The sequence below is a fragment of the Columba livia genome, chromosome 6 (genome assembly GCF_036013475.1).
Source record: "Columba livia isolate bColLiv1 breed racing homer chromosome 6, bColLiv1.pat.W.v2, whole genome shotgun sequence".
NCBI classification, from domain to species: domain Eukaryota; kingdom Metazoa; phylum Chordata; class Aves; order Columbiformes; family Columbidae; genus Columba; species Columba livia.
Genome location: NC_088607.1, coordinates 17470561 through 17496824, shown reverse-complemented (window position 1 = coordinate 17496824; position 26264 = coordinate 17470561). Strand labels below are relative to the sequence as shown.

Sequence of the window (26264 nt, the reverse complement as noted above, 5' to 3'; positions counted from 1 at the left end):
AAGATAGCTGGACAGTAGAAATGTGGCCTCATGGGCCACTGCAAAGAAAATCCTGTTTTAGCAGAAATTGTTAATTTACATGAATATACAGGAACTAGCAGATTAATGCACTGTGGTATTGTCACAACCTGGAGAGGGCAGAGAGCCTTGGGGAAGACAATGACAGCATACTTGGGAACATTTTGATGGTAGACCTCACCAAACGTAATTCTCTGCTGAAAGGGTGAGGCTGATCGGCGCTGCAATCAGAACATTACTGGCAGGCGCTGACTCAGCCATTCCCAGATATCCCCTTCCCTGCTCTTTAACTCCCTATTGCACACATACTGATGCTCCTGTAAGCAGGACAAGCTTGCTTGTGTATGTTTCTCTGCTCACCCTTTCCCCAGGCTGCAACAGAAAGTCAGCCGAGGGCATACTCAGAGGAAGAGCCCTTGCAGGAGAGAGTTTACAGCGCAGTTCTTCCCCCTTTTCTCTTCCAAGCGCACTCTCTTCAACATGTCCCTTCCTAACATTGCTGTGACTTTCTTTTTCCCTTCGTGTTGTAATACTGGTGCTGAATTTTGGTGAAACAAAACCAGGTGCAGCCCGTGGCATTTATTTGTTTAGAATCAAATGCAACATTTTGGTAAGTGTTTTGGAGTTATGGAGAAGAATGCTAGGTCATCTGCTTCTCTCAATCCAGAATAAGTTCTTATATTTTTATGTGATCAATTAAAGGAAATACTTGCCTTGAATCCACAAGCATGTTTTTTGTTTTAGATATTCTAGACACTTTTGGTCTTAATGTTAAAGTTAATGTTAGCTCTTTATATAATTCATACAGTAGCCACAGGCACCCAAAAAAAAAAAAAAAAGTTAATTTCTTAACTGTAGCTCTCCTCTTTTTATGTTTGCAATTTCAATTAACTGTTCTAAATAACTGACAACATGGAATATAAAACATTCCTGCAACAATGTAGGTCTAACAGCAATTACATTGATTTACTCTGGACCATGTTAAGTTCAGGGAGTAGGATAAAGAGACAAGAGCTTAAAACTTCTTTCACACTGATGTAATAAATTCAGTACATTGCTTTAAAGTTAAGGCAAAATAGCTGGTAACTGAAAGTCAAGAAAACCCTTGTTTTGTTTTCCACTGTGGTAGAAAACAATAGATTATGGGAAAGTTCTTCAGAAGGTGATCAGAGGAAAAGTTCACCAGCATCTATCATGGACTGTGTCTCTGTGGCCTGCTGGGATAGGAGGGAGGGACATAAAGGTGTCAGCAGTTGAACTGATACAGTAAATCACAGTAGGGCTAGTAAAGTGCAATGGCAGCCTAGTGTAAATGCCTTAAGACTTCTATTTCTTCTCCGAGGTTGTACTCGGGACACGTCCCCTCTTTGTGACCTTATCTCTGGGGCAGTGGGTTGTGCGCTGGTCTCTCCTCTTTAGTTTATGAGGACTAATCCATTTGCAGGTTAATAAAAGGTGAAAAGAACAATCACCAAGAACCCACCAAAATAAACAAGTAGCACCTTTGACTGCTTAAGGATTCTCAGTTTTCCTCATCAGCATGCTCTGCCCATCTCCTCTCTTTCCTTCTAAATATTTTGATAATAAGTACATCCGTAAACTGATGATTTTAAAAAAGAACTAACACTCTAGAAAACAGGAGAATGATAAGATGATTCCATAAAAAGTTGATGCTTCCACTTTGCAGGCTTGTAACTTGTGTCTTTAAAATGTACTTTTCCATGTACATCTCCATGGTTGAAATTTACAATTTTTTTTCTAGAAATGCTGACTGACAGTGCATTTCAGTGACCAGAGTGTTTTCGGACCCAGATAAAGGAAAGGTTCCCTTAGAAATGTCACAAATCTGAGCCATTTTGTTTAATACAACAAGCAAAAAGGTCATGAAATGCCATTACTTCAAGCAATCTGTTGATTTATATGATTAATAAACTTTTTAACTGCTAGATTTATAATGCATGCACTAGCTTGCTGCAGTGCTGTAGGCAGCATCATTAACATCAATAATGTATATTTAATATAATGACACCAAAGAGCAAGAGACGTTGGGACAAGAAGGATGACTCTAAGGTGAAAATCACCTGTGTGTTATGCAGCCAGGGTTGTGCTGCAGTGCTGGAGCTGTTGGCCTCACTGGTGGTTTCCCTTTGTTCCCACCCTATCTCCTTCCATTCTTGTTGAAGTTAAGGACAGTTCACAAAAGGAGGCTATTGCCAGGTCAGGGAGCAGTTTCCAATTACTCTGTGTTCCATGGGAAGCTTCAGAGAGAAGCAGGGTGTTTTATGAGTAGGTGTATGATGTGGACTTGTAAGAGGGGGAAAAAAAACCCAACTCTATTTGCACAGGCTGGCACTACTATAGCTAGCAGGGCATTATCTAGTCCACTCCTTCCTTTCCCGTAGGACACAGACAGGATATTAATTTGGAGGGGCCTAGGTATAAAATAAAGGCTGTAAGGTAACGCATACCCTTGCTTCTTTCTGACAATTAAGTCAGCAAGCCAAGAAAACTAAGACCTGCCATCATTCCACTGCAAATTCAGATCTAATCCTGAAAAGACATTTGTTCTGCTGAGATTTTACACAGAAAAGCAGTATACCTCTTGAGATACAGATATATTCATGTTGACTCTATACATCTAAAGAAAAAACAAACCCACAAAAACAAAACAAACAAACACCTAAGTTGGTGCTCTTCCCTCAAAAGAATGATTCCTGGAGGAAGCTACGTCACTTGAAGCAACGTTAACAAAGATGACTTAACACAATCTTGGTATATGTGTGCCTGTGTACATCTCCTGCTTAAATGGTCTCAGCTGTATCTAGTCCACTGCTCAGGGTGCAGATCTCCATATTGATACTGATCTCTTCAGCTTCCAGACACCTCAGAAAGTTACTGACATGCCTCCTACCCAAAAGAGTGCAAATGGGACTGCCTTTTGGTTACTTTTATCTCTGGAAAGATCCTGCCAGGGGCCCTCAGCTCTGGAATTTATTCCCCCCTTTGCTCAAAAACAGCCTCCAACAATCTTTGACCTTCTGGGTAAGCTGTGGGGCCCAAATCCAAGGATTTGTTTTGGGACAGGCATGAGAAAGCTTGGCATTTGCGGGTGTGGTAGGAAAGCATGTTGTCAATAGTTGATTTAGTCCTTGGTATATAATTTTCTCATGTGGTGGCAGTTATCCTGTACAGCAGTGTACACTTAACCTACGGAGACTCGGGTTTTCCTAAATGGTCATAAACTGGGACAAAAAAAAAGCACTGAAATAAACCAATGTATGAATGATTGTGTGTTTGTGAACAAAATGACCTGGCAAACAAGTACATCATAAGTCACTTTTGCTAAAATGATCCTTTTAGACTTGCAAATCACACAAGTTCTGCAAGTGTCCCTGGGCATTAACGGCATACCCAAGTGAAAGAGCTTTGTTGGGACTGCTGATAAAAAGGCAAGTAACACTTGAATTAACTGAGACTACTTACTGTGTTACCCCGCCTATGTTGCAACTGCAAGGCAAGCTGTAAACACCCATTAAAACAGCACTATTATGTCCTGGTACAAAACTTCTCTTATCTGTCACCTTTTAAATATTTTAATATGAGATTATTTTTAAAAGCTGTCTCAGCTGCTCTTACTCTCTGGATGTAAACAGATTTGTTAAATATTTTATTTCTAACCCACCCACGAAGTTACATTCATTTACATAACTTAATGAAGGCTGCATTATTCATTGAACTTCTCATATAACGTTTTTCATAAGACATTATTAAACAAGTGAAGCAAGCCAGTCCAGTAATGAGCCTTCTCTAAACTTGCTGCCAGTTATGTTTCCTTTCTCCTAATCTATCACTCTAATGGTTGCAACTAATAAACTTTTCAAATCTTTGCTGCTAATCTGTATATGTTTTGCATTGCATGCTGGATGTATAACTTGACAGAGAATTTACAATACAAACCACCTGGCAAACAAAACTATCTGGATTAATAAATGCTATCCAAACCTACATGCACATTTTTGTTAAAATAGAGGAGACAACTACATGTAACAAAGTACCTTTAAGCCATAAATAAACTCATCTGAAGGTGGCAAGTACTCTACTGAACAGTATCTCCCAAACACAAGATTTGTGACTGCCTTTTATAATTTCAAAAACATTGCTAAAATCAATCGATTGAAATTTGGTTTACGTGAATGTTCAGCAGAGACACAGGCTTGTACAGGATCCTGTTAGACCGTTCTAGGAAAGATGGTACATAATAGTTTTAAGGTAAAAAAATGCTTACATTTGGGCTACTTAATCTGTATTTGGGACTAAGTCAAAAGCAGTTGGATTGTCAGGGAGCCTAAGCAGTGCAACTCCTTTTGAGACAGATAGCAAATTTTGATAATTTATGTCTCATAAAACTCAATTCTAATCCTAAAAATAATAATAAAAAATTATCAATTGATCTTAGGGTCTAATTTTATGCACATTAATTTTGAACAACTGGGGCATATTCTTTTATCATCATCCATTCTGAGCACTTCTACTGGTGTGGAGAATTAATGAAACACAGCAGTGTTCTATTCTCAAAGACAACTAGACACAGATTTGTAAAACCAGTTTTAAAAACTTCCTATAGTGCTTAGGAAAGTACCACTTAAAAGCCAAGGATGGAATATTTTACATATTATTAAGTATTTTTCTTGGTACCACTCCAAAGCCTGCTCTAAATCACTTACCAGAATAAAATAAGAAAGCATATGATAGGTTGAAATGGAATAGAAAGAAGGGCAACCTGGATGTCAGCCTCTCATCTTGCAAGGGCCAGGAAAAACTCCTGTAGTAAAGGCATAAAATAAAATGTCAGAAAAGTAAGTGAAAAACATTAAGTATACAAGAGTTCAACTGACACTGTTCCTTCAATAGGTGCTTTTGTGAACCTAAAGAAAAAATTACTTCCTGGAACAACTGCTGAAAGTAACACATCCTAGTTTCACTAGGACAACATAAATCTGATCAAGTTATTTTTAATTAAGCAATATTATTCCTAATGACTCTTCAGCATTCATTTGCACATTTTTTATTAGTCATATAACCATTTTCAAGAGTCACTTTTACCAGTTCTGACCTAAGCTGGAAAGACTATTGCCTTTCATTCAGGAATTGATTTACCAGGTAGCATTCCTCAATGCCAGGTTACACTACTGTCATTCTTTGATGTCATTTTTATTCAAGATTGCATAAAACTGTGTTGTTAAGAACCACACATTTAGCATCACATAGATACTTCGAAAATTTTAAGCACCAGGTATGCCACTGGCTGGCAGGAACTGTTATTCATGTAGGTATAGGAGGAGCATGGGTTCCAGTTAACCGACTTACCCTCAAGAGAAGAGCCAGTGTTCTACACATAAATCATGGTTTTTTAGTCCTGGACCAAAGCATAGCACTTACTGAATCACATGTGGTTTTTTGGAGAGAGATGTAGTCCAAGATTTTTCTTTTAAATGAAAGGGTAACTAAAAGCACGTATATTAAATACCTCAAAAAGGCCCAATTACAAGAAGGGAGTGAGTGCTCCCCATCAAATCTGGCCCTATAACACGTTTCAGCTTGGAGCACCAGTCGCTTACAGTAACACACAGTAACATTTACAAAGTCAAAGTTAGAGCCTAGCTCTAGGAGCTACCTGCCAGCAGCCATGCAGCCGAAGCAGCAACTTCCTCCTCTGCAGCACCCCAGCACAAACCACTGCCCATCCAGGGAGCTGGAGAAAGTATGTAGACTGGCTAAAAAAATATAGGGGTTTAGCAGATAAATTTTCAGCAAGACCAGTTCCTGTATCCAACATAGTAAAAGAAATAGGCACCAGGAGGAAGGAGCCCATCAGCCCTTAAATAGCAGCCACAGTCTCAGCATGTGCCCACAACAGCAGCTGCTGAGCAGGCAAAGCTACATAATCACACCAGAGCTCACCTGAAACTGGTCTGCAGCCAGCATCTAAGCTGTCAAGATACAGCTGCATAGAGGAGATTAGCAGGGGTTGTAAAACCTGCTCAAGAAGTTGGGCAAATATTTTAGCAATTAACCCACACTGAGCTCCATATTACTGCAGCTACACTGCTACCATTTCTTGGGATACGTTGTTTAAAGCTAACTCCAAGATGCCTAAATTACACAGCAGTGACGGACCATTTAACTACAGAGATAAATTATCCAGGGGCAGTGCCTAACATAGGTTATGTTGTCATGATTTACAACATCTGAGGATGTGCCCCCAGATGTCCAGACAAAACCAAATTAAGTACAGGATTTTTTTTTTCTCTCCAAACATAAAAGCCTTGCAAACCTGACTTAAATATAAAAAAGGAAACAGAGAAATGCATGTATGACCTTAGACTTAAGCTATGAGTGTTTGTATTCTCTGGACAGCACTTAGATTCCCATTCTTTATAAAAACAAAACATGAACTAAAATAATATGAAGACCGTGCAAAAAGTTCCCACATAGAAAATATTTCAGTTAAAAATAAACAAAACATGTTGTGGTGGATTGACCCTGGCTGAAGGCCAGGTGCCCGCCAAAGCCACTCTATCACTCCCCTCCTCAGCTGGACAGGGGGAAGAAAATATAACAAAAGGCTCATGGGTTGAGACAAGGACAGGGAGACCACTCACCAATTACCATCACTGGCAAAACAGACTTGACTTTTGGGAAATTAATTTAATTTATTACCAATCAAAGCAGAGTAGGATAATGAGAAATAATAGCTAAATCGTAAAACACCTTCCCTCCATCCCTGCCGTATTCCCAGGTTCAACTTCACTCTTGGTTTTCTCTACCTCCTCCCAAAAAGCAGTGTAGGGGGACGGGGAATGGGAATGGTCAGTTGTCTCTGCCATTCCTTCCTCCTCAGGGGGAGGACTCCTCACATGCTTCTCCTGCTCCAGCAGGTCCTGCCAGAAGCCTGCTCCAGCTCAGGCTCTTCACAGGGTCACAGTCTCCTTTGGTCATCCCCTTGCTCTGGTGTGGGGTCCTTCCCGGGCTGCAGGTGGATCTCTGCTCCGCCATGAACGTCCATGGGCTGCGGGGGACAGCTGGCCTCACCACGGTCTGCACCACGGGCTGCAGGGGCATCTCTGCACCTGGAGCACCTCCTCCCCCTCTTTCTTTACTGACTTTGGTGCCTGCAAAGTTGTTTCTTTCACATATTCTCACTCCTCTCTCCTTGGCTGCAGCTGCACAGGTTTTTTTTCCCCCTTCTTAAATATGTTAACCCAGGGCGCTACCACCATCACTGGTTTGCTCGGCCTTGACCAGCGGTGGGTCCATCTTGAACCTGGCTGTCATTGGATCTGTTGGACATGGGGAAAGTTTCTAGCAGCTTCTCACAGAAGTCACCCCTGTAGTCCCCCTGCTACTAAAACCTTGCCACAAAAACCCAATACACACGTAAAGAATATCAGCATCTATTTGGATTTGCAGAATGTTGTAATGTTAAGGAGTAAAATGTTGACAAGGAATACCAAGACAAGAGTCCTGCTGTTCTTCAGACTTCAGGATCACCTCCAAACTGGGATCAGAGTTTGAAATTTACCGCTACTATATTGATGATAAAGGGGTCTTAAACTGAGATTATTCATCAAATCCCCAAAAGGTTTAACAGTATAGGAGGTTTGCATAGTAAAAATTATGTAAGGTTTTAAACATTGCCAAGAAGACTCAGGCACAATCTAAAAAGAATATCTTTCATATTTTGAGACTATAAAAAAATTAATATGAACAAGTCGATATTTACACTCAGTTTTATATATAGGTTGTGTTTAAGGTTTTAAATGCTAGCTGGAAACACAACAAATGTATTACAAAAACACTCCTAAAAAAACAAACCAAATCAAACAACCCCACCAAAACATCATAGGTGCTGTTAAACACCTGCAACAATTTTGAGCAGCTTAGCGCCATCATTCATTTTTGCCTTGGTAGAACATGATGTAAAAGTGACTAATTTCCAGAAGCAAACAAAAAATGTAATTAGTCTATATGGTCCTATAAGTGTTCATGACACTGAATTATATTGATTTACTTTGTAGATGTTTATAGAGCCAGCCTATTTTGTTTGACTTTTGAGGGAAGACTAATAGGTGTAGTAATGGGGGTGGGAGGGTGGGAAGAGCACAAAAAACCTTATGGTTAAGCCAAAACAGGGGTCATGCCTAGGGCATTTTATCTGCCCTGCTTACACACCCCCAAGGAATTGCATCCCCACAGTTGATTCCATGTTAATCAATTCACATTAGTGCCTCCCTTTTAGTTTTCACTTTGCTGAATTGCAGGAAAGAAGTTCTTAAACCAAATACATGCTCTATCTCTGACCTAGTCAGAGCCATTGCATTTCAAGAAGAAATCACAGCAGATTTTATTTGCTCTACCAGCTGGTAAGAGACACCTTCATAAGTAAAGATTCGTAGTCAGCAGACTCAACACAGAACAAGATCCAGTGGTCTGTTTACACAGGTCAACAGTGATATGGGAGAACAGGACCTTTATGGAATTTTTTTCCTCAACCTATTTTCCTCTAGCTACAGAGAAAGACTCATGTCACACATTATTCTTCTGCTTCCCTTTACTTTCTTATTTACTGTCTCAAGATCATGTGCTTGATAAAGAGGCCTGTAGCACTTGCTATTACTCCATACTGTTTTCAGTGAGTGTGTATATTTTGCACTGCTCTCACCACTTACAGGATAAAGCTTTTAACTAAAACAATTTACTATTCAAGAGCGAGAACCACACTGAGGGTAGAAGGCAGGGGAGAGTTACGAGCATAGAAAAAGTGAATAGCTCATTCACAAAAACAGATCTGACTTTACACCCAAATCCTTTAAACCCATTGGCTAAGCTACTCTCTAGCATACACACAGATCTTCATACAGAGCATCATAAAAATAAACTTTATTATCAAACTTAAAAATTCACACATTAAACAAGATCTAAACACAAATAATACTGAAAACATTCTCAGACAATAACCGTTTTAGGTAATTTGTATGAGTAGCTAGTTCCCATTGTTTCAAATGCCTTTAAGAATTTCTTAATACATGCATCATCGTCAAATGTCTTCAAATGCTTAGCTGCCCAGCTTTCAGTAAGATTTTTAAATAGGGGAAAACTTATTTCTATAGAAATAACATTATCTAATTATGAATCAGAGACCCATAATTGTAGTGCTTGGGGAAAAAATATCATAGCCTTTTGAAATATTTAGAAGACATAAATAACTATTGTACATTTACAAGTTTAAATATTTAAAGGCCTTCATTACTATAAAAAGTTACTATGTACATATTAGATGCTATGTAGAAATCCAGCTAGAAGCAAGTGTTGAGTTCTCAGATTTGGCCACTGAAACCTATGAATTTGGTAGGCAGATTGTCCACAGGGTACACTATGGGGCCCGTTTTCATTGTAGGAGGTCCATTCAGCAGCTGCCAGTCACAGCTCCGAGCCAGCTCCACTGTAAATATTTTTAGAAGGACTTTTGCGAACTCTTTGCCCACACAGCTCCTCAAGCCCCCACCGAAAGGGATGAAACTGAACCTAGAGGAATCTTCTGGAGATGGAGACATGAAGCGATCGGGGTTAAATTCATCCTTGTTGGTAAAGAGATCTGCCACATCATGGGTATCACAGATACTGTAAATAACATTCCAGCCTTTAGGGATCTGATAACCCTATCAAAAGAAGAGAAAAGGGACATGAGGCACCTTGCTGTGTTAAATAAGACGAAGTGTGAGCACAGGACACATTGATGCACCCCACCTCCCCTCCTGGCTTCTTGCAGGTCACTCTAAGGCAGATCAGCTACATGAATGCACTAGTACTTTGCAGCTGTGCTGAGGAGTTGAGCCTGATCCCCACTTACATTTAGCTCAAGGGTCTTGAGGGCAATTCGAAATCCTCCAGGAACAGGAGGGCTCAGCCTGAGGGTCTCTTTGATGACACAGCCTGTGTACTTCAGCTGCTCCAAGACCTCCATGTCCAGCTGTTTCTCTTGGTTGGGACTGCACAGTAGCCCCTAGAAAGGAAGATGCTGCCATGACTTTCATGGACCAGGTGGCTAGGGCTCCCAGCACTGCAAAGCAGCTGACCCTCAGCAAGTGGTGTTTTCTTGCCACCCCATAAAAGGAGGGGATCACCTGGGTTGAGGGGAGCCCTGTCTAGGACACCTCTCCTGGAGGTATCTTCCCACTGCCTGCCCCTGCGAAAGAGCACTAGGGGAGACACACACCTTCAGCTGCAGCTCTTTCCTCACTTTCTGCAGGACATCATGGTGGAGCCCTAGGAAGGCAATCAGTGATGTGGCAGCACTAGCAGTGGTTTCATGGCCGCCAAAGAGCAGCTCTGTTGCAGACTCCTTCAGCTCCTTGTGAACATGACAGAGAAAGCATAAAACAGGTCTTGAACTTAGTATCTCCTCCAGGCCCACCTTACCACCACAATGCTATGCATTGCTCCCAGGCTGTGGAGCAGATACCCGGGGGCCAGGATGGAGTGGATGTGGTGCTTATGCTCCCTGGGGACATGGGTATGGTCCCATGCTCCCCATCCAACAGCCTAGTTGCAGCCTCTGCAGCCCAGTGCACTACACAAGCCTTTGGCTTTCTCTTTTTGGCCTCAAAAGATAAGCGTGTTGCTGACAGAGAGACTTGGGGAAAGGGATGATCTGTCCTTGGGAAACCTCACCTGCATGTTGAGCTGCTCCCCATTGCCCTGTGTGTGCTCCATCAGTAGCTGCAGCGCATCCTTGTAACCACCCTCATGCTCCTTGCGGGCCATCTTGGCACGGATGTTCTCCTCAATCTTGGCATGGATGATGTTGCGTGCCCGCAAGCCCTGACCAAACAGCAGAGAGAGACATGTGGGGCTTAGGCCGTACTGACACCCTTCCCATCCATTCCCTGCTGCCCTGGATGCTGAGGCATCCTCTTTCCTCCCAGCCTGGCAGGACCCTTACCCGGTAGAGCCCACTGAAGGGCACATCGATGGGGAGAGAGAAGAGGTTGCGGATCATCTCCTCGAAGGCCTCCACCAGCTGCTGCTCTCCATCAGGACTGGCCTGGAGGGGCTGGAAGCCCAGCAGGATCCTCATGGCAATGCGAAACATGAGGCGCTTCACCTCAGGGTACACCAGCAGGCAGGGCCCGGCAGCGCCCAGCCACCGTGCCAGGCAGGCGCTCACCTCCTCCTGGATGACGGGCACGTAGTGCTGCAGGGCGTCCCGAGAGAAGGCTTGCATGATCACCTACCCAGGGGGACAAGGAGAAGTAAGGGGACACAGGCTCAGCCGCAGCATCCAGGGCAGCCGCACCCGCTCCCCACCTGCCGTCGGGGCCATACCTTTTTGCGGTGCTTGTGCTGCCCGTTGTGGAGGTTGGAGAGGCAGCCAGAGCCCAGGATGGTGCGTACCGAGGCGGGCCACTGCACGGAGACGAGCCGGTGCTCGCCCAGCAGGATGTGCCGCACGTTCTCGGCGCCCATCACCCGCACCGTGGGCCGCCCGAAGAGGTGAGTTTTGTAGATGAAGCCGTATTTCCTGCGCTTCATCTGCAGGAATTTCCGCCTCTAGACAGAAAGAATAAAATATTTTGTTTTAGAAGAAGAAGGAGCAAGGACAGTAGTTCTTTCCCACCTGGGCACAGAAGCCCGGCAAAGCTGCTGCTCATCCCCCTCCCCAGCAGCCAGAGGAGGAGCCGGGGCGCTTCTCCGCTCACCCGCGGCTTCGCCCCGCCTTACCTGCAACACCATCTGCAGAGTCTCCCCGAAGAAGGGGAGCCCCATCGTGCCCGGGGGCAGCGGGAGCGGGCAGCTGGGGTCGCGGCTGCTCACGCAGTACAGGTCCCAGAGCTTGACGGCAGCCAGAAAAAGTAGAAGGGGCAGGAGGAAGGTGCACAGGGCGCTGGCGACCAGTGTGGAAAAGCCCATGGTTGGGGAACCAGTCCAGCCCGGCCCCCCGGGAGCTCCGAGTGCGTGGGTCGGGCTCGCCTCGGGCCGCCTTTTATACCCTTCCCAGGTTGCTGCCCACCCTACCTTGGTCCGATAAATTAGTTCACCCAAAGTTCATCTTTAATTGCGGATTGTGGCCTAGCTCCTCCCCTCTAAATCTTTAACTATTTGCTTTGCGCGGCGCATCCTCCTCGCCGCAGACGGCCGCTGGGGACGGAAAGTGCTGCCGGGCGCGGCGACAGCGGCTTGGGGCTCGCTCCGCGCTGCATCGCGCTCGGCGAGGGAGTTGCGGGACGGTGCCGACAGCTGACAGTCGAGGGTCGGCCGCCTCCTCGGATTTATCGCCGATGCTGTAAGAGACCAGCAGGCTGCACCGAGAAGTGTCCCGCTCCAGCACCCGGGAGACCGGCTGCCCGGAGACACCTACCCCCGGGGGCTCTCCCCGCCCGGTGCCGATGCGCTCTGTAAGCTGTGGAGCTCCTTTGCCTGCCCACTGCTATCGCCGTCCGGAGCGGCGAGTTACCCTGGAGCCAGGAGAAGGCGGGCTGGTTCTGGGGCCGGATGGGGCGGGCGATTCTCCATGCTGGGTGTGCCTGGTGGCCCGCGGGGCAGAGCCGCAACTATGCTACCGCATCGGCGGAGGAGGCTCCGCTGTCCTCTGGTTCACCTCGAAAGGCCCGGCTTGTATTTCTTGCCCGGCCGCGGAGGAAGGAGCAGCGGGCAGCAGTCCGTCTCAGCCTCCCGATGCAGGTTCAAGCGTGGGTCACCGAGGGAAAGGGAGGTGAGCGCGGAAAGGAAACACCCAACCCGCCGTGCCCGGCTCCTCTCCACGCTATCAGCTGCCCGCCCTCGCCCAGGGTTCGCCGGCATCCCGGGGCCGTCGGAGCTACCGCGGCCGGGAAGGGGTCCTCGGCATCGCCCGGGTACTCCGCCTGCAGCCGGGACGCGGAGGTGCGCTCTCCTGGAGGGCGGGCGGGCAGACACCGGAGGCTGCTCTCCGGGACGGACCGGCGGCTCCGACAGGAGGATCGCAGCCTGACCGGGGCAGCCGGTAGTGTTCCGGAGAGGCTGCGCTCTCTGGGGCTCCCGTTGGGTCCCCGCGCAGGATGCGCCGTCCGGGAGACACGGCCGCTGTGAAAGGGACGCCCAGCGCGGACCGCGGAGGGAGGGACGGATCCGCGGAGCGCTTTGCTGCGCGCGGCTGTTATCAATAAATTATCCCGCTCGCCTTTTTCCTTCCCGTTTTTGCTTCCTTCCCCCTCCCTGTTACTTTTCCTTCTTTGCTCACAGACAAGCTCAATAAACGCTGGAAGTTGTGTGTGGGTTGGGGGGTGGAAGATGTCACTTTTAATTACAATTTTTCTGACAATCAGCACATCACACGGGACCCTCCGTCCTCTTACGATGCCTTGCGGGAGCGGGGCTGCCCGCCTCCGCAGCCTCTTGCCCAGGAGGGACCCCTTTTCCCCATTGCGGGGGTACTTCCTCGCCCCCGGAGGCGCACAGCCCCTCGGGGTACGCCGGGGCTCCCGGCGCAGCTCCGCGGGGCCCGACCGGCGCTGACCGGGAGCGGCGGCCGCGCCCTGACCCGGCGCTCTCCCCTCGCCGGGCGCTGACCTGCTTGTGACCTACAACACGGACCGTGACATCTGCGTGAACCCGGCCGGCAACCGCGCCAAGTTCACTGTCTATCAAAATAACGAGATACGGTGGCCTGAGCACCGATAATTGCCACAGGAAGCCTTTATTATCTCCCCAGCTGTGTATTCTGCAGCCATCGGCTCGAAAAGAAGCAAATGGTAAAGAGTGAAAGGGATAATTAAAAACATCTTGGAAGGAGGTCAAGAAATTAACAGCCTAATATGAACAAAATTTGATTACAAATAACAATTATTACACTTCGTTTGTAAATGCTCGTGTTTATCCGCAAACAAAATCAGTTTCAAGTATGTTTTGGGTTTTTGTTGTTTGGTTTGTGATTGTTGATTTTGTGGTTGTTGGTTGGGGGGGGGTGGTGGTTTTTGTTTCAGTGGGTTCGTTTTGTTTTAAACTATATTCATGTTACATTTTTCAGCGGGTGGCTACGGGTCTCGTTAGAGCTCGGGGTAATTTTTAATCATGTTTCTGGAGGAGGCCCAGCCTTCCCGTATCTGGTGCTGGGTGTTGCAGGCCCAGCCCTGCCCGCAGCCCTGCCTTTGGTGGGAGCCTGCATTGCCCGCGGGTCACAACCACACCAGCACCTCCTGCTAATTAAAGTTAGTCATTGCCACTTGCAGCCACCACCTACTGATTTCACCTCTGATAGCCAGAAAGATTCACCTTTCAGGACAAGGTCAGGAGGGGCAGAGGCTCTGGTTCACTACGGGGTCGACCTGCCAGCAGCACTTAGCTAAGCCCTGCAGTTCAACCTCTTCCAGATTTGACCTGTCATATTTGGAAGCCAAATTTCTGCCCCAGGTAGCGTTGTGCTCGCTGTGCAGCCCTCTGACAGCTCACAGCAGCACACACCTGCTGCAGTGCTCCAGCATGGACGTGTAAGGGGGACTGGCCAGGGCGAGGTAATTTGTAGCTTGGCACTGAAGCAAGACAATGACGGAGTTTCAGGGGACAGGGGAGGTGCCCAGAGCCCTTCCAAAGGGACTATCCTTGTGCCACATTTCTGCCCTTGCTGCTGCTGGTTCTTCACACAAACCACGCTGCACCACCAGGCTCAGGATGCACTACAGGGCCAAGATGGATGATTTCCTCTACTGCTTCCATGCAGGATGCACGACAGTGGGGACAGAGGTGAAGCTGAAAGGAGCTTGTAAACACATTGCAGTGGAGCAAGGACGTGGGGCCAGCTCTGTTCTCAGTGCACAAGCAACAGGACTCGCTTCATTTTACATAGGAGAGAAATACTCCGTGTCTCAGTAAGGCAGGTGGTACTCAAAAGCCAACTGAAAAGGTGCCCTCAATACCTAGGCTTAGCCCCAGGTACCACCCCCTAGGTGGACCCATAGAACTGTTGTCCTGACACTTTCCCTGGCAGAGCTAGGCTGTGGGAGGTGACACAATCAGTATGACCAGCCAGCCACCATGGGGCCTGTGGCACCTTGCAAATGGCCCCTCTGCAATGTGAACAGCATCATCAGGAACAGGGGACTTTCTACCAGCAATCAGACGTACTCAGAAACGTGCATTTTCCAAATGTTTATTCCCCAAAGCTCCTTCCCCTGCTTCAGTCTGATCCCTCAGTCAGTCTGCAGCTGGGGAACTCATCCTGCAGGGACTCCAGAGTGGGGCTTCATGGCAGACCCCAAGCAGCAGCACAGTGCTCAGGCACAACATACACAGCTACCACTACTGGATGAATGAGCCATGTCCTCTTTGCACTGTCTCTAATGGGAAATGCTGGGATGAGATTAAATATTTACAATAAAATCCACTTCACACTCTATTATCCTAGCTACAGCTGATGCTGTGGATTGGGCAGCCCCAGTTTGCGTTTTCCTGCAGATCCGTCCCATCTTTCCCCTTTTTACATCTAAAAAGCTACAGTGTGCAGGATGTTCATCCTGCCACTCCTATAACCCACCCACAGGAGATAATCCTGGGACAGAAAAGCTCTGGGAAGCTTAGCTGTGGGGCTGGCAGTTTTCCTCCCCATCTCCAGCAGCTGGAGACGCATGTGGGGTAGGGGCTGACTGAGCCCCCATCGGGCGGGCTTTTCCCCCAGGCTAGGGCTGAGGCTCATCCTGATGGTCAGGAGCAGGACTCTACAGGACCCTTCCTACTGGCTTGCACACCAGGAGTGGAAAAATAAAAAGACCTTTGGGTTTTTGCTCTGCAGTGACCCAATGCCATACCCTGCCTGGGGCAGCAGAGACCTGCCCCTGGCAGCTGTGGAGGGGCACTGACACCAGGGCTGAGGGGGCAGCGTACCCCTGGCTCAGGCGTCACTGCCACAGCTGGCCTGCAAGGGGTGGAAGTAGAGCTGCAGCCCATCATCAACAGGGTGCACGATGGGCACGGTCTGCATGGTGGGGTAGCTGGGGGTGGCCAGCTCCCAGCGGGCCGTGCTGACCAGCTCGATGGCCAGCAGCTTGAGGATGGCCTGTGCCAGCTCCTTGCCGATGCAGCTCCGTGCCCCACCACCAAAGGGGATGTAGTGAAAGCGGCCTGTGGCCTCTGTCCCGGCAGCACTGAAGCGGTCTGGGTCAAAGCCGCTGTGGGGGCTCTGGTAAACAGTGGCCGTCTCATGCGTGTCACGGATGCTGTACATGACACTCCAGCCTTTGGGGATCTGGTAACCCTGGGAGGAGGAGAGAAGAGGGGAAGAGAGGAGTGTTACATACCTGTGCCGCTGGCAGTGCTAGTGGAGGATGAGCAGAGGGTGCTTGGGATCAGCCCCACCATATTGCCCATCTGCTCCACAGCTCCTTTTCTGCCCAGCCCAACTGGTAACCACGGAGGTTGCTGGGTGGCACCTTCCCCTGAGCTGCATTGCCAAGCACCACCACTGTGCCAGACACAGGGTGCTTGCAGGCAGTGGCAGGCAGCAGCTCCCTAGCAGCCCACTGGTGTGGGAGGCACTTACATCCAGCTCAAAAGTCTGCAGTGCTGTCCTGTAGCCTCCGGAGACAGGGGGCAGCACCCTCAGCACCTCCTTAATCACACAGTCCAGGTAGCTCAGGCGGCTCAGCTTCTCCAGGTTGATGCCTGAGGGGCAGTGACAGCTCTGGCCTGACAGTGCCGGGAGCTGGGGGCCAGTGCAGAGACTGCTCTGGGGAAGGGTGGGCTTTGGTGGGGTGCAGAGCTGGGGGGAACCTTCCTCTCTTGGGCCCAGGGGCTGGCTTTGGTCCTTGCGAGCATCTTTGGCCGTGGGGTGGAGAAGCGCCTTCTCATTGTCCTTGCTCTGGGCGGTCAGGGTGTCTGGGCAGGGTCTCGCAGGGCAGCACTCACACTGCTGGTACAGCTCATGGGACATCAGCTCCTGCCTTATTTTTTCAGTCACTGAGGGGTGCTTCAGTAGCAGGAGGATCAGAGAGGTGCTGGCACTAGCCGTGGTGAAAAAAGCAGCAAATATGAGCTCAATCGCTGACTCCTGTGAGAGGAAGGAAGGTGCCAAGTTTGAATGCCATTTTAAACTGGTTGTGATTCAGACTGTCCTCACCTTTTGCAGGTTTTGTCCCTGTGCAGAGGTCCTGCTCCCCCTCTGCTCTCCACAAACCCACACCCACCCTGGGTTCTCAGGGACCAAAACAAAACATCCCTGTTCTCCCATTTCTGTACGAACTGAACATCTACTTGCTAAGTGACTGATGCAGAAACACAAGTGAGCTGAATACACATCACCTCCAATCCGACTCTTCTGAGCTTTCCTCCCGAGATTTACAAATTTTAAAGAAACATTTTAACATGCATTTCAGCACACTGAGTGAAGTCCATTCCAAGCGTTATGCTTTTTACCTTCATCTGCCAGTTCTCCTTTGTGCCCAGCTTTTAGCTTTCTGCCGAGCCAGGGGTTATGAGGCTGTGTGTTTACGCCTAAAACCTAGATGCACTGGCAGCTGAAATGGGTTGCATTTGATCCATCTTCAGGTATAATCAACCGTTTGCATGTTTGGGAGGGGACTCAAACCAACAGTCAAAAACAGAAAGACCTCCCTGCTAGAGCAGGTCAGCCCAGGAGGTGCTGTAGCTGGCAGCGAGCTCTCCCACAGGGATGCACACACCAGGCAAAGGACTTGCTCACTTTTCAAGCTTTACAGCCTAAAGTACAGCAGTGTTCCCGAAAGCTCTGTAGCAGATGTGTCCATAGCAAGTTAGGAGGTTAACTAGCTCAGATGGACCACAGCACAAGTCAAATCTGTAATACATGCCTCGTCCTGGCTCACAGATCCCCACGCAGCCTCCCAGTCTTTCTGGGACTGTCCGCAGGGTCTGTATGGCACAGCACATGCCAGGTTGCTGTGCGATGTTCGTAGCACCATGTGATCAACATTTGGAAATAATTTTCCAAAAGTTAAAGGTTGCCTGGAGCTGGGTCATGGCATGTCACATCTCTGATAGCAAACACAATGCTCAAACTTACATCCCCATCTGAAGGTGCCAGCGGTTCCAAAGCACTCGACTGGGAACACTGAGGCCAGACCAAAAGCCAGGGCAGAAGCCCGAGGGAGGAGCAGAGTGAGCCGCCATCCTGGGAGAGGCTGTGGCCCCCCTGGCACTACCAAGCACTAATCACTGCAGCCTGGGGGCAAAGTGGAACAAAACCCCCGGGGAAAGAAAGCAGTTTCCTTTCACATGGTGGCATATCTGGATTTTGAATTGTTCTGACACAACCGGTTTCTGGAGAGGTGAAGCCAAAAACACAGGGCAGAACACCTAAAGGTATCCGGAGCCAAGTCTGCTGAGGTCAAGGGTGATGTAACGAGGATTAGTCTTTTCTGCCATCCTCAGTGCCATGTATTGGCTTGACTAGAGGCTTTTGCCGAAGTGCAGCTCTCAAGGGCATCTTTCAGCTGAAATAAAACCTCTGAAATAACAGATCCCTGTCAACCCCTATCACACCTCCTGCAGATGCTAGCAGGAAGTTTTACATTCACAAGGTGGCAGACCTCGATGAAAAGAAATCTCTCAGTTCCACCACGTGCAGTTAAAACCCAAGACATTTCAATACGATGCGAGGAATTTAGGGCAGGCTCTGCCATTTGAAATAACAGCCCTTATGACTCCCTGCATCGGCCTCCGACAGTGCTGCTACATAGGTTGTGACACCACGCCGCTGACTTCCCCTCTCTGCTTTTACAAGGCAAACATAACCAGTGACTGGGAGGCAGCATCTTCCCAGTATTGTCCCTGTGCCATAGCCCAACCGCCTGTCCTGGGAGGCAGGACTGGCAGCGGTATGGCTCGACCCATCCAGTCAGTGACAGCACTGTTACACAGGGTGGGGTTTTTTTAATCCTTCCAAGGTTTTAAATGCTTTAAAACAGTACTTTTGGCAAAGTGATACCTTTTTAATGACCTTTACATTTCAAGGGTCCTGCTGAATTCATGCCAGCAGTGGAAATCACAGCATATTTAGGAAGATTTCTGGGAAAACAGTCCTTCAAAATCATTTGAACAAAAAGCAAATAGGTAACTAGTGTGTGCCAGTGTTTGGAGCATCTCTCAAAGTCAAATATATCCATGACTCTGAGACAGCTTTGGACTTTTTATCCAGTTAAACCATTTCACTGGATGAGAGCTCTACTACCGTTTTATTAGAGTCGACAACATTGCCATAATTGCAAGTACAGGTAGCCCAGTTTGCAAGTAATTTTGTTAAATATAGACAAGGTAGAAATTTTATAACCGCAAAGGTACAGGACAGCCTATGCATACAGTATCATTTGAATCAGCCCGAGGTAACTGCCATGTCTCTCCGTGTTATATTTAATGTCCCCTTACTCCGTTTGTGTTCAGAGCCGGGGACATGATGAAAGATCATGTAATTACTTGTGTGTAATAGTCATGTGACTACTAACAGAGATTAATCAATCTTAATCATATTTTGAACCTGACAATTATTTCTTAAAAAATAATTATAATAAAAATCACTCTATTAGAATAAATAATAAATAATTATAATAAAATTACTTTAAGAATATATACTGGTTCTAGTTGTATCTAACAGTTGCTGTAAAGTCTTTCAAATATCTTAGGTTTAGAGATTACACTTTTACAATACATTTATAAAATATTAGTCTTTAGTTTTTCTTAAATACCTAAATAAATGGTAAAACTATGTATATTCAATGCTTTATATGATATTCAGATACTTTTAAACCATATTCAGCTGCTGTACCCATGAAAAACTGCTTCAAAACTTGTTATATAAATGCAGTTTCATCTGTCATTCACTAACACCAAGTGACCTGGAGCTATGAACGGTGCAGTACTAATGACAATTTTTTCCCAAGATCTTTGGCAAAATACTCCTCATATTCAGTTGGCAGTTTTGGCTCAGTAAGGACTACTGCGTTCATTCCTAAGTCACAGCAATGCATTGTGTTGCATTGTAGCAATCCACAAACTGGATGATCTAATTAATGATGAGGTGATAGGGAATGACCTGGAATCCATCATTCCATGCCTAGACCCATTTTGATATATCACCTGAGAGGCTCCTGGGCTTGCAGTCCCCACGAATACGGTAACATGATCTACATGTCGCACTGTGCCAGATGCTGGGGGATGTCTGAGGAGCACACAACTAGCTCTAAATATTTCCAAGATAGTATCTTGGAGGTTACTGAGTGCACACTGGGGTACAGAGACTTAGCACAGCCACATAACCCTACTGGCATCCTAAGGCAGGCTGAAGCCTGGTAGCCATGAAGAAGAAAGGTAGATAAGACATTTATTCCCTTTTTAATTAACATCTCTCTTCTAATGCAGAGACACAATCATACAAGGGCTAATGAGCTACTGAGTCCAGGCTTTCTCGCTTGTGCTGGAGGTGGTGTCCCCAGAGCTGGTAAGAGGAGTGCAGGAGCCAGCGGCTGGTGGTGGGTCCCCACAAAACCCTCCTCCTGCTCCTCAGCCCAAGTCTCTCAAAGAGCCAGAGTTGGAAGGGACACTGCAAGGCGGGGTTCTTACCTTTAGCTCCTGCATGGTGAACTCTTTGCCATGCTCCTTGGCACTGTTTATTATGAAATCCAGAGCATCACTGTGATCTTCTGTGTTGTTTCTCTTCAGTTTTTCCTGTATAGCCTTCTCCATAAACTCATGCAGCATATCCCGCGCTTTGATTCCCTGTGGGAGGCAGACATAATTCAGGAGAGCCTTAGGAACTGTCCCCCTCTCCAGAGAGACCAAAGGACCCCAAGTGTGGCAATCCTTAATCCCAGATCTGTAAGAGCAAGAACTGACAAGTCTTAAGAAATACTCCGAGAGGAAAAGACAGCAGTAAACCCATGGTACCAAGTCCAGAGGTGTCTGTGCTGAACAAACCCACAGTCATGTCAGCTCCAAAAGAAGCTTGTTCAAAGAAGAGGTAACTTAGCAAAACTGAGCCCAAGCAGCAAGATACATCTTAGACAGGAAAAAATGAGAAGCTTTACCAGGATACAGTAGATAAAGACAGTTTAATCACACCTAGCCCGTCTCCAGTTGAATTGCATTCCTGTGCAGCAAAACATTTAGGTAAGATCTCAGCAAGTCAAGTGATCAGCAATCTCTTCGCAAAGTGGGATGGATGGCATCACAGAATATGTGGGTCTGTATCAAAATGCGTCCTGCAAAAGCCAGAAGGACCAGAGATTTGGGATGAAATATGGCCATAACCAGATGTTAGGAGGAAGATTAAAAGGCTGAGATTTGAGGTAGGAAGGATTGGACAAAGGAAACAAGACAGGGAGTAGATGAGAATACAAGGGGACCTAAATGCAAATTGAAGAGGTTGGTCTGGGTCCAGAGAGGCTGTGGCTGACCCGAGAGGGGGCAGGGAGGGATAGGACGGGGGGATAAAAACACTGATGACAACCTGCAAAGAGAGACTGGCCAGAGAAAACAAGAGCTTTGAACCTGTGGAGCAGAGCAGCAAGGAGGCTGGGGGAGAGCTGGGGCTGCCTGGGTAAAGTAATCTGGTGGCGCAGAGCTCACAGTGGAAGTAAGAGATTGGGAAAGACCTGGCTAGAAGGGGCAGGACACTTGAGCTGTGGTAAGGGTGGAGATCCCAAAGCCAGAGGAAGGAACGCAGGCTGAAATGGAAGAGGAAGGGTGGGATACAAGACCCATACCTAGAACAGGAGTATGGGGAAGCAGGCAAAGAGCAGCAGGGCAGCAGGAAAGAAACTGCAGGTTGGAAGAGATGGAGGACACCGTCCCTGTGCCATGGACCCCTTGCTGCCTCTATGCTGCTGAGGAACAAGGGACCAAGGACCACAAGTCCTTGGCCTGCCTTGAGGTGGATGGGGAGTGCTAACCTGAGGTGTGCTGTACCCATGTGCCTTTCTACTTGTGGCCACAGACCCCTCTGCTGTGGGCTGACTTGAGTCCAGGCAGGATGAGATGGGAGAGGACCTGACAAGATGAACTAACCAAAGCCAAGAGAGGCAAAGTATGGGGTGAGGGAGAAACAGGGCCCTGCACTGTTCAGTGAGCTGGAATCAGTGCCCAGAGAGGCTGGAAGCCAACCAAGAGCAAGTGAGAAATGCAGAGAAGTGGAGATGGCTGAGTTGGGCAAGACACCAGGCCCTCAGACTCAGCACAGGGTGCTGCAGTTGTCCTGGCCCATTCAAGTGGTCCTTGGAAGGCCTGGGGACAGGAGGTCTGTGCCGCTGGGACCCCAACCCCTGCTCCCAGGCAGGGGCAGTACCTTGCGCAGACCGCTGAAGGGTATGTTGAGGGGCAGGGAGAAGAGGTTCTCCACCAGCTGTTCAAAGGTTCTGGCCAGGTCCTTGAACTGCTTTTCCTCCAGGCGGAGCCCCAGTAGAATCTGAGCTGCAATGCGGAAAGTTAAGGTTTTAGCGGAGGAATAAACTGCGATGGAGCCTGGCTCCATGCACCAGCCCTGCAGCTCCCAGCTCACAACCTTCTGGATCCGTGGCAGGTAGCTTTCCAGGGCAGCACGGCTGAACACTCTGGCCAGGATCTAGGAGGAGAAGGGGAGGAACAGAGGCAGATGGTTAAAGCGGGGGTGTCCCACATGGCACTGAGGCCCAAGCCTGGGCAGGAGGTGCTGCCTGGGCTGCATGCCCGTGCAAGGCTCACCTTGCGGCGCTGGCGGTGCAGGTCACCAATGGAGCCAAGTAGAGTGTGGGAGCCCAGGATGATCTGCGTGCTCTGGGGCCACTGCGTGCTGACTAGCGTGTGCTCACCCAGCAGGATCTTGCGAATATTCTCAGCGCCCGTCACACGCACCACTGGACGGCCCAGGAGGTGGGTCTTGAAAACATTTCCGTACCTCTCCCGACGGGAACTGTGGAAGCGGGAGCCCTGAGAACGAGCTGCAGGTCAGTCCAGGGCCACAGCCAGTCCCTTCCCACCCACTCCCCGTTCCCCTGCGCCTTACCTGGAGCAGCCAGTGCAGGGTCTCCCCGAAGAAGGGCCAGCCCATGGAACCCTTGGGCAGGGGCAGAGCGCTGGTGCGGTCCCGGCTGAGGCTCCAGCGCAGCGCCCACAGGTGCTGGCACAGGGTGACCAGCAGCGCCAGGGCCAGCAGGGCCAGTGCGGCCGCTTCGGGCCAGGAGAGCCCCGCCGGCATCCTGCTCCCGGGCAGCGGGAGACGGGGCGGGCGCGGGCGGTGGCGGGTCCCCGCCCCGAGGGCTCGGGGCCGCGGGTGGCCCGGGGAAGCTGCCCCGGCGGCTGTCAAACACGGCGGGCGGGGCGCCCCGCGATTCCGCTACCGGCAGCGGACACTCCGCGGCTGGTCTTGCCGGCTGCTGCACGCACAGCTCCGCTCCCCTCCTGCTGCCGGTGCGCCCCTCGGCCACATTTATATAGATATTGGGCACTTACGCCCGATCCACCTTCGGAGATGACGTATCCGCTGCATATTTAAGCAACGCGGCCAAGTGCGGTGATTGGAGCCGGAGAAGCAGGCAGAAGTGACAGAGGGGCGCAGAGACGCGGCCGGGGCAGCCCCCTTTTCCCGCCTCCCGCCCGGCCCCTCGGGGCGAACCCCGACGGCACGGCTCTGCCGGCCGTCGCTCCCTGCCCCAGCCAGGCCGGCCCCACCGCGGGACTGCGACACCTCGGCGTGGGGGGCTCTGCCCCGCCGGGACCCCCGCGGCGTACCCTCGGGCCAGCCCTTGCCCCGTCCGGGGAAGCCTGTGAGTCCCGTCCCGGGCTCCCCCGAGCCGGGAGCGTCCCAGCCCTAGGCCCCTCCGCCCCCAACTGCGGCGGCAGACGGGGGATCCCGCAGCTCCCCAGGCCACACCCGCCCACCTGGGCCGCCCGAACCCCTGCCGCCTGCGGCGCGGGTAAAAGAACCGGGACCTGTACAGGTCTCCACGAAATCAGCTCAGAGGTGCGTTCCAGTGTGTGAAATTAAACAGGAATACGGGTGACGTTTATATTACTGTATTTAGACCATCAATAACTTAAAAATACAGCGAAAATGTACATAATTTTTACATGTTCCATTTGGTTTGTATTTGTTAGACATTCTCTTTTTGTCTAAAATAGCCAGGAGGGGACAGTGCAAAGAGACCAGCGGTGGGACAAAATGCTAATCGCTGGGATGGGTCTGGCGGTCGAAAGCGCATACTGACAAACAGATGCGGCACGAAACCAACAGTGGCAAAACTATTCCTTACTGCAACCTGGGGAAAAGAACCCGAGATCTTACAAAAGTACAGTTAGAAATAGTAACCCTGAGGAACAAAACCAAACCAAAACGTCACATTATAAAGAGCTCGAATGGTTATTTATATTCACAACCTCAAGATTAAACCCTTTTGCAGAACAAAGCCTATAAGCCCTAATGCTAAATGAATATTAAGTCCAGTTGTCAGGTAGTTTTCAAAGGTACTAAAAATCAAAATATTTTCTTCATACCTCCAGACTACAAAATCTGGTATACAAAATTATGTCAACTCACTTTAAGGCTAATATACATTTAATGCAGAAAACAATAGGCGGTATCTGAAATGCAAGTATCTGAATGCTTAAAAAAACCTATTAAATTAGGATCCACCCAGAAAACAGCAACTAAGGGATCATTTCTGAAATAATTACTACCTGGAGCAAAATTTTGGACATCATGTCTGCAAATATTTAAATAACATATTTACAGTTCAGCTGTTCCATTATTGAGCTGTTTTTTATTGTACAGTCTCATTTTTCACCATTTGTTTACAATATACAAAATAGTATTCGATCCATTAAAAATACATACAAAGAACTGTTTACTGAAGACTCCCTGTATGAGCCATCTACTGCGTTTTTTCCTTTACTTGGTCAAACGAATGTCCTAACTGATGTCACTGTTTGCTTAGCAGAAACAGTGGCTAAACACCTCTTAGCACAATGATATACCATCGATTTAACAGGCCTATATGTGCTGAGACATACCATTCACTAAACTCCTAAGTTGCTTTACTACAGTCTCTATTAACTTCTGCTTGTCACGATCATTCTTCCTGAACTGAGCAAAAATGTTGTTCTTTTTGCTAGAGTCTTTCATTCTGGAGAAATAAAAAAGCAAACAACACAAGCACGTTAGAAACATAATCTGAAAAGGAAAAATCGGACTATTTAAACGAGTTTACTTTTGTTCCTCTTTTGATCTTTCTGCTAATAAGAACTGAAAGATTACAAACCCTGTTAATTATGTGTTCGCAAATTAAAATTCTCCAATGTGGAACTCGTTTTAATAGTATTACTTCAGAGATCACCCGTAAGTATTAAGCAAGTATCTTTCAGCAGGAAACTTGCCCTACCAACTGCGTTAGGAGAGAAGCAAACCAGAAAACACATTAGTATCATCTGCTTCCGTGGTAAGTTCAGACTCAGCAAATGGGCATGTTTTTTTTGTTGTTCACTATCAAATTACCCGATATCGTTATTGCTGATCTCCTGTATCGGTGGATTTAAAACGAAATTCGGGAAATAAAATGAATTGAAGCAACAATCTTTTGTAATAATATAGGCGATACATACCCTCTGTGAACTCTGCAAAATACACATTCATCGCGGGCAGGAGAGGAGAGAAAACACCGTTAGAAAACGCCTTTAAATCACAGGACACTTTGATGCGGCTTTTTAAAGCAGGTTGATGCTGCTCTGGCGGCAACGCACCCTCCTTCCCCTGCCCTCGCCAGTCCGAACGCCGGGCCAGCCCAAACGCCCGCACTGGCTTTACCGCGGCGAAACCCCGCACGTTGCCCTGCCCTAAAGCGGCAACAAGGCAGCCGGGACCTGCTACCGGGGCTGCGGCCCCGCCCGCAGCTCTGGGCACCGGGACAGCGACACGCCGCCGCTCCGGGAGGGCGGCCCCGGCCCCGGCTCCGGCCCCGGCTCCGGCCCCCGCTCCGCAGCCGCCGGTCTGGGAGCGCTGCGGCCCCGGCCCTGCCCGCCGCCCGGCCCTGCCCGCCGCCGCTCGCAGCCCCGCGCCGGCAGCTCCCGCCCCGGGTCCCGCACTTACTTCTCCAGGAGCGTGAGCGCCGTGCTCGGATTGACCCGCAGGTATTTGGAGGTGGCCTGCCCGTAGTCAGCCAGGTAGGTGGACCAGTCCCACACCATGAAGAGGTCCAGGAGCTGGGGGGAAAGAGGCGGGTGAG

At 48.6% G+C, this 26264-nt stretch overlaps 3 protein-coding genes across 11 annotated transcripts in view; all 3 read right to left on the bottom strand.

Moving 5' to 3' along the window:
• Positions 1-8943: 8943 nt before the first annotated feature.
• LOC102092845 (cytochrome P450 26A1) lies at positions 8944-13581 on the bottom strand. 2 transcript variants are annotated; one of them, XM_065067279.1, is made up of 7 exons: positions 11800-13581; positions 11404-11628; positions 11021-11308; positions 10750-10899; positions 10295-10429; positions 9929-10081; positions 8944-9737 (listed from the first exon to the last, which is right to left on the bottom strand). In XM_065067279.1, the coding sequence occupies exons 1-7, from the start codon at positions 11986-11988 to the stop codon at positions 9396-9398; spliced, it is 1482 nt and encodes a 493-aa protein (XP_064923351.1). In that variant the 5' UTR covers positions 11989-13581; the 3' UTR covers positions 8944-9395. The 2 variants fall into 2 exon arrangements, with proteins under 2 accessions (XP_064923351.1, XP_064923352.1); XM_065067280.1 differs by having other exon boundaries at positions 12437-13581.
• A 153-nt stretch (positions 13582-13734) lies between these two features.
• On the bottom strand, positions 13735-23910 carry LOC102086918 (cytochrome P450 26C1). 2 transcript variants are annotated; one of them, XM_021293763.2, is made up of 6 exons: positions 23054-23910; positions 22753-22977; positions 22358-22633; positions 20638-20793; positions 16589-17095; positions 13735-16303 (listed from the first exon to the last, which is right to left on the bottom strand). In XM_021293763.2, the coding sequence occupies exons 1-6, from the start codon at positions 23243-23245 to the stop codon at positions 15941-15943; spliced, it is 1719 nt and encodes a 572-aa protein (XP_021149438.2). In that variant the 5' UTR covers positions 23246-23910; the 3' UTR covers positions 13735-15940. The 2 variants fall into 2 exon arrangements, with proteins under 2 accessions (XP_021149438.2, XP_064923350.1); XM_065067278.1 differs by lacking the exon at positions 22358-22633.
• A 137-nt stretch (positions 23911-24047) lies between these two features.
• Positions 24048-26264, bottom strand: part of EXOC6 (exocyst complex component 6) — a 93991-nt gene continuing 91774 nt past the window's right edge. For 4 of the 7 annotated variants that reach the window (XM_065067275.1, XM_065067271.1, XM_065067273.1 and 1 more), the window contains 3 exons: positions 26129-26241; positions 25645-25656; positions 24048-25169 (listed from right to left, as the gene is read on the bottom strand). In XM_065067275.1, coding sequence (XP_064923347.1) covers positions 25037-25169; positions 25645-25656; positions 26129-26241 — 258 coding nt within the window. In that variant the 3' untranslated portion in view covers positions 24048-25036. The remainder of the gene's footprint in view (positions 25170-25644; positions 25657-26128; positions 26242-26264) is intronic. The other 3 variants (XM_065067276.1, XM_065067272.1, XM_065067274.1) reach the window with 1 other exon arrangement.

Excerpts from the sequence above, each read along its gene's own strand:
- LOC102086918 (XM_021293763.2), bottom strand. The coding sequence starts at position 23,245 with ATGCCGGCGGGGCTCTCCTGGCCCGAAGCGGCCGCACTGGCCCTGCTG. Across the intron at positions 22,978-23,053 it reads CCCTGCACTGGCTGCTCCAG|GGCTCCCGCTTCCACAGTTC; the intron begins GTAAGGCGCAGG and ends GCTCGTTCTCAG. Across the intron at positions 17,096-20,637 it reads TCACCATGCAGGAGCTAAAG|GAGTCAGCGATTGAGCTCAT; the intron begins GTAAGAACCCCG and ends TTCCTCTCACAG.
- LOC102092845 (XM_065067279.1), bottom strand. The coding sequence starts at position 11,988 with ATGGGCTTTTCCACACTGGTCGCCAGCGCCCTGTGCACCTTCCTCCTG. Across the intron at positions 10,430-10,749 it reads GGGAGCAGCTCAACATGCAG|GAGCTGAAGGAGTCTGCAAC; the intron begins GTGAGGTTTCCC and ends CATGTTCACAAG. Across the intron at positions 9,738-9,928 it reads TCAAGACCCTTGAGCTAAAT|GGTTATCAGATCCCTAAAGG; the intron begins GTAAGTGGGGAT and ends TTCTTTTGATAG.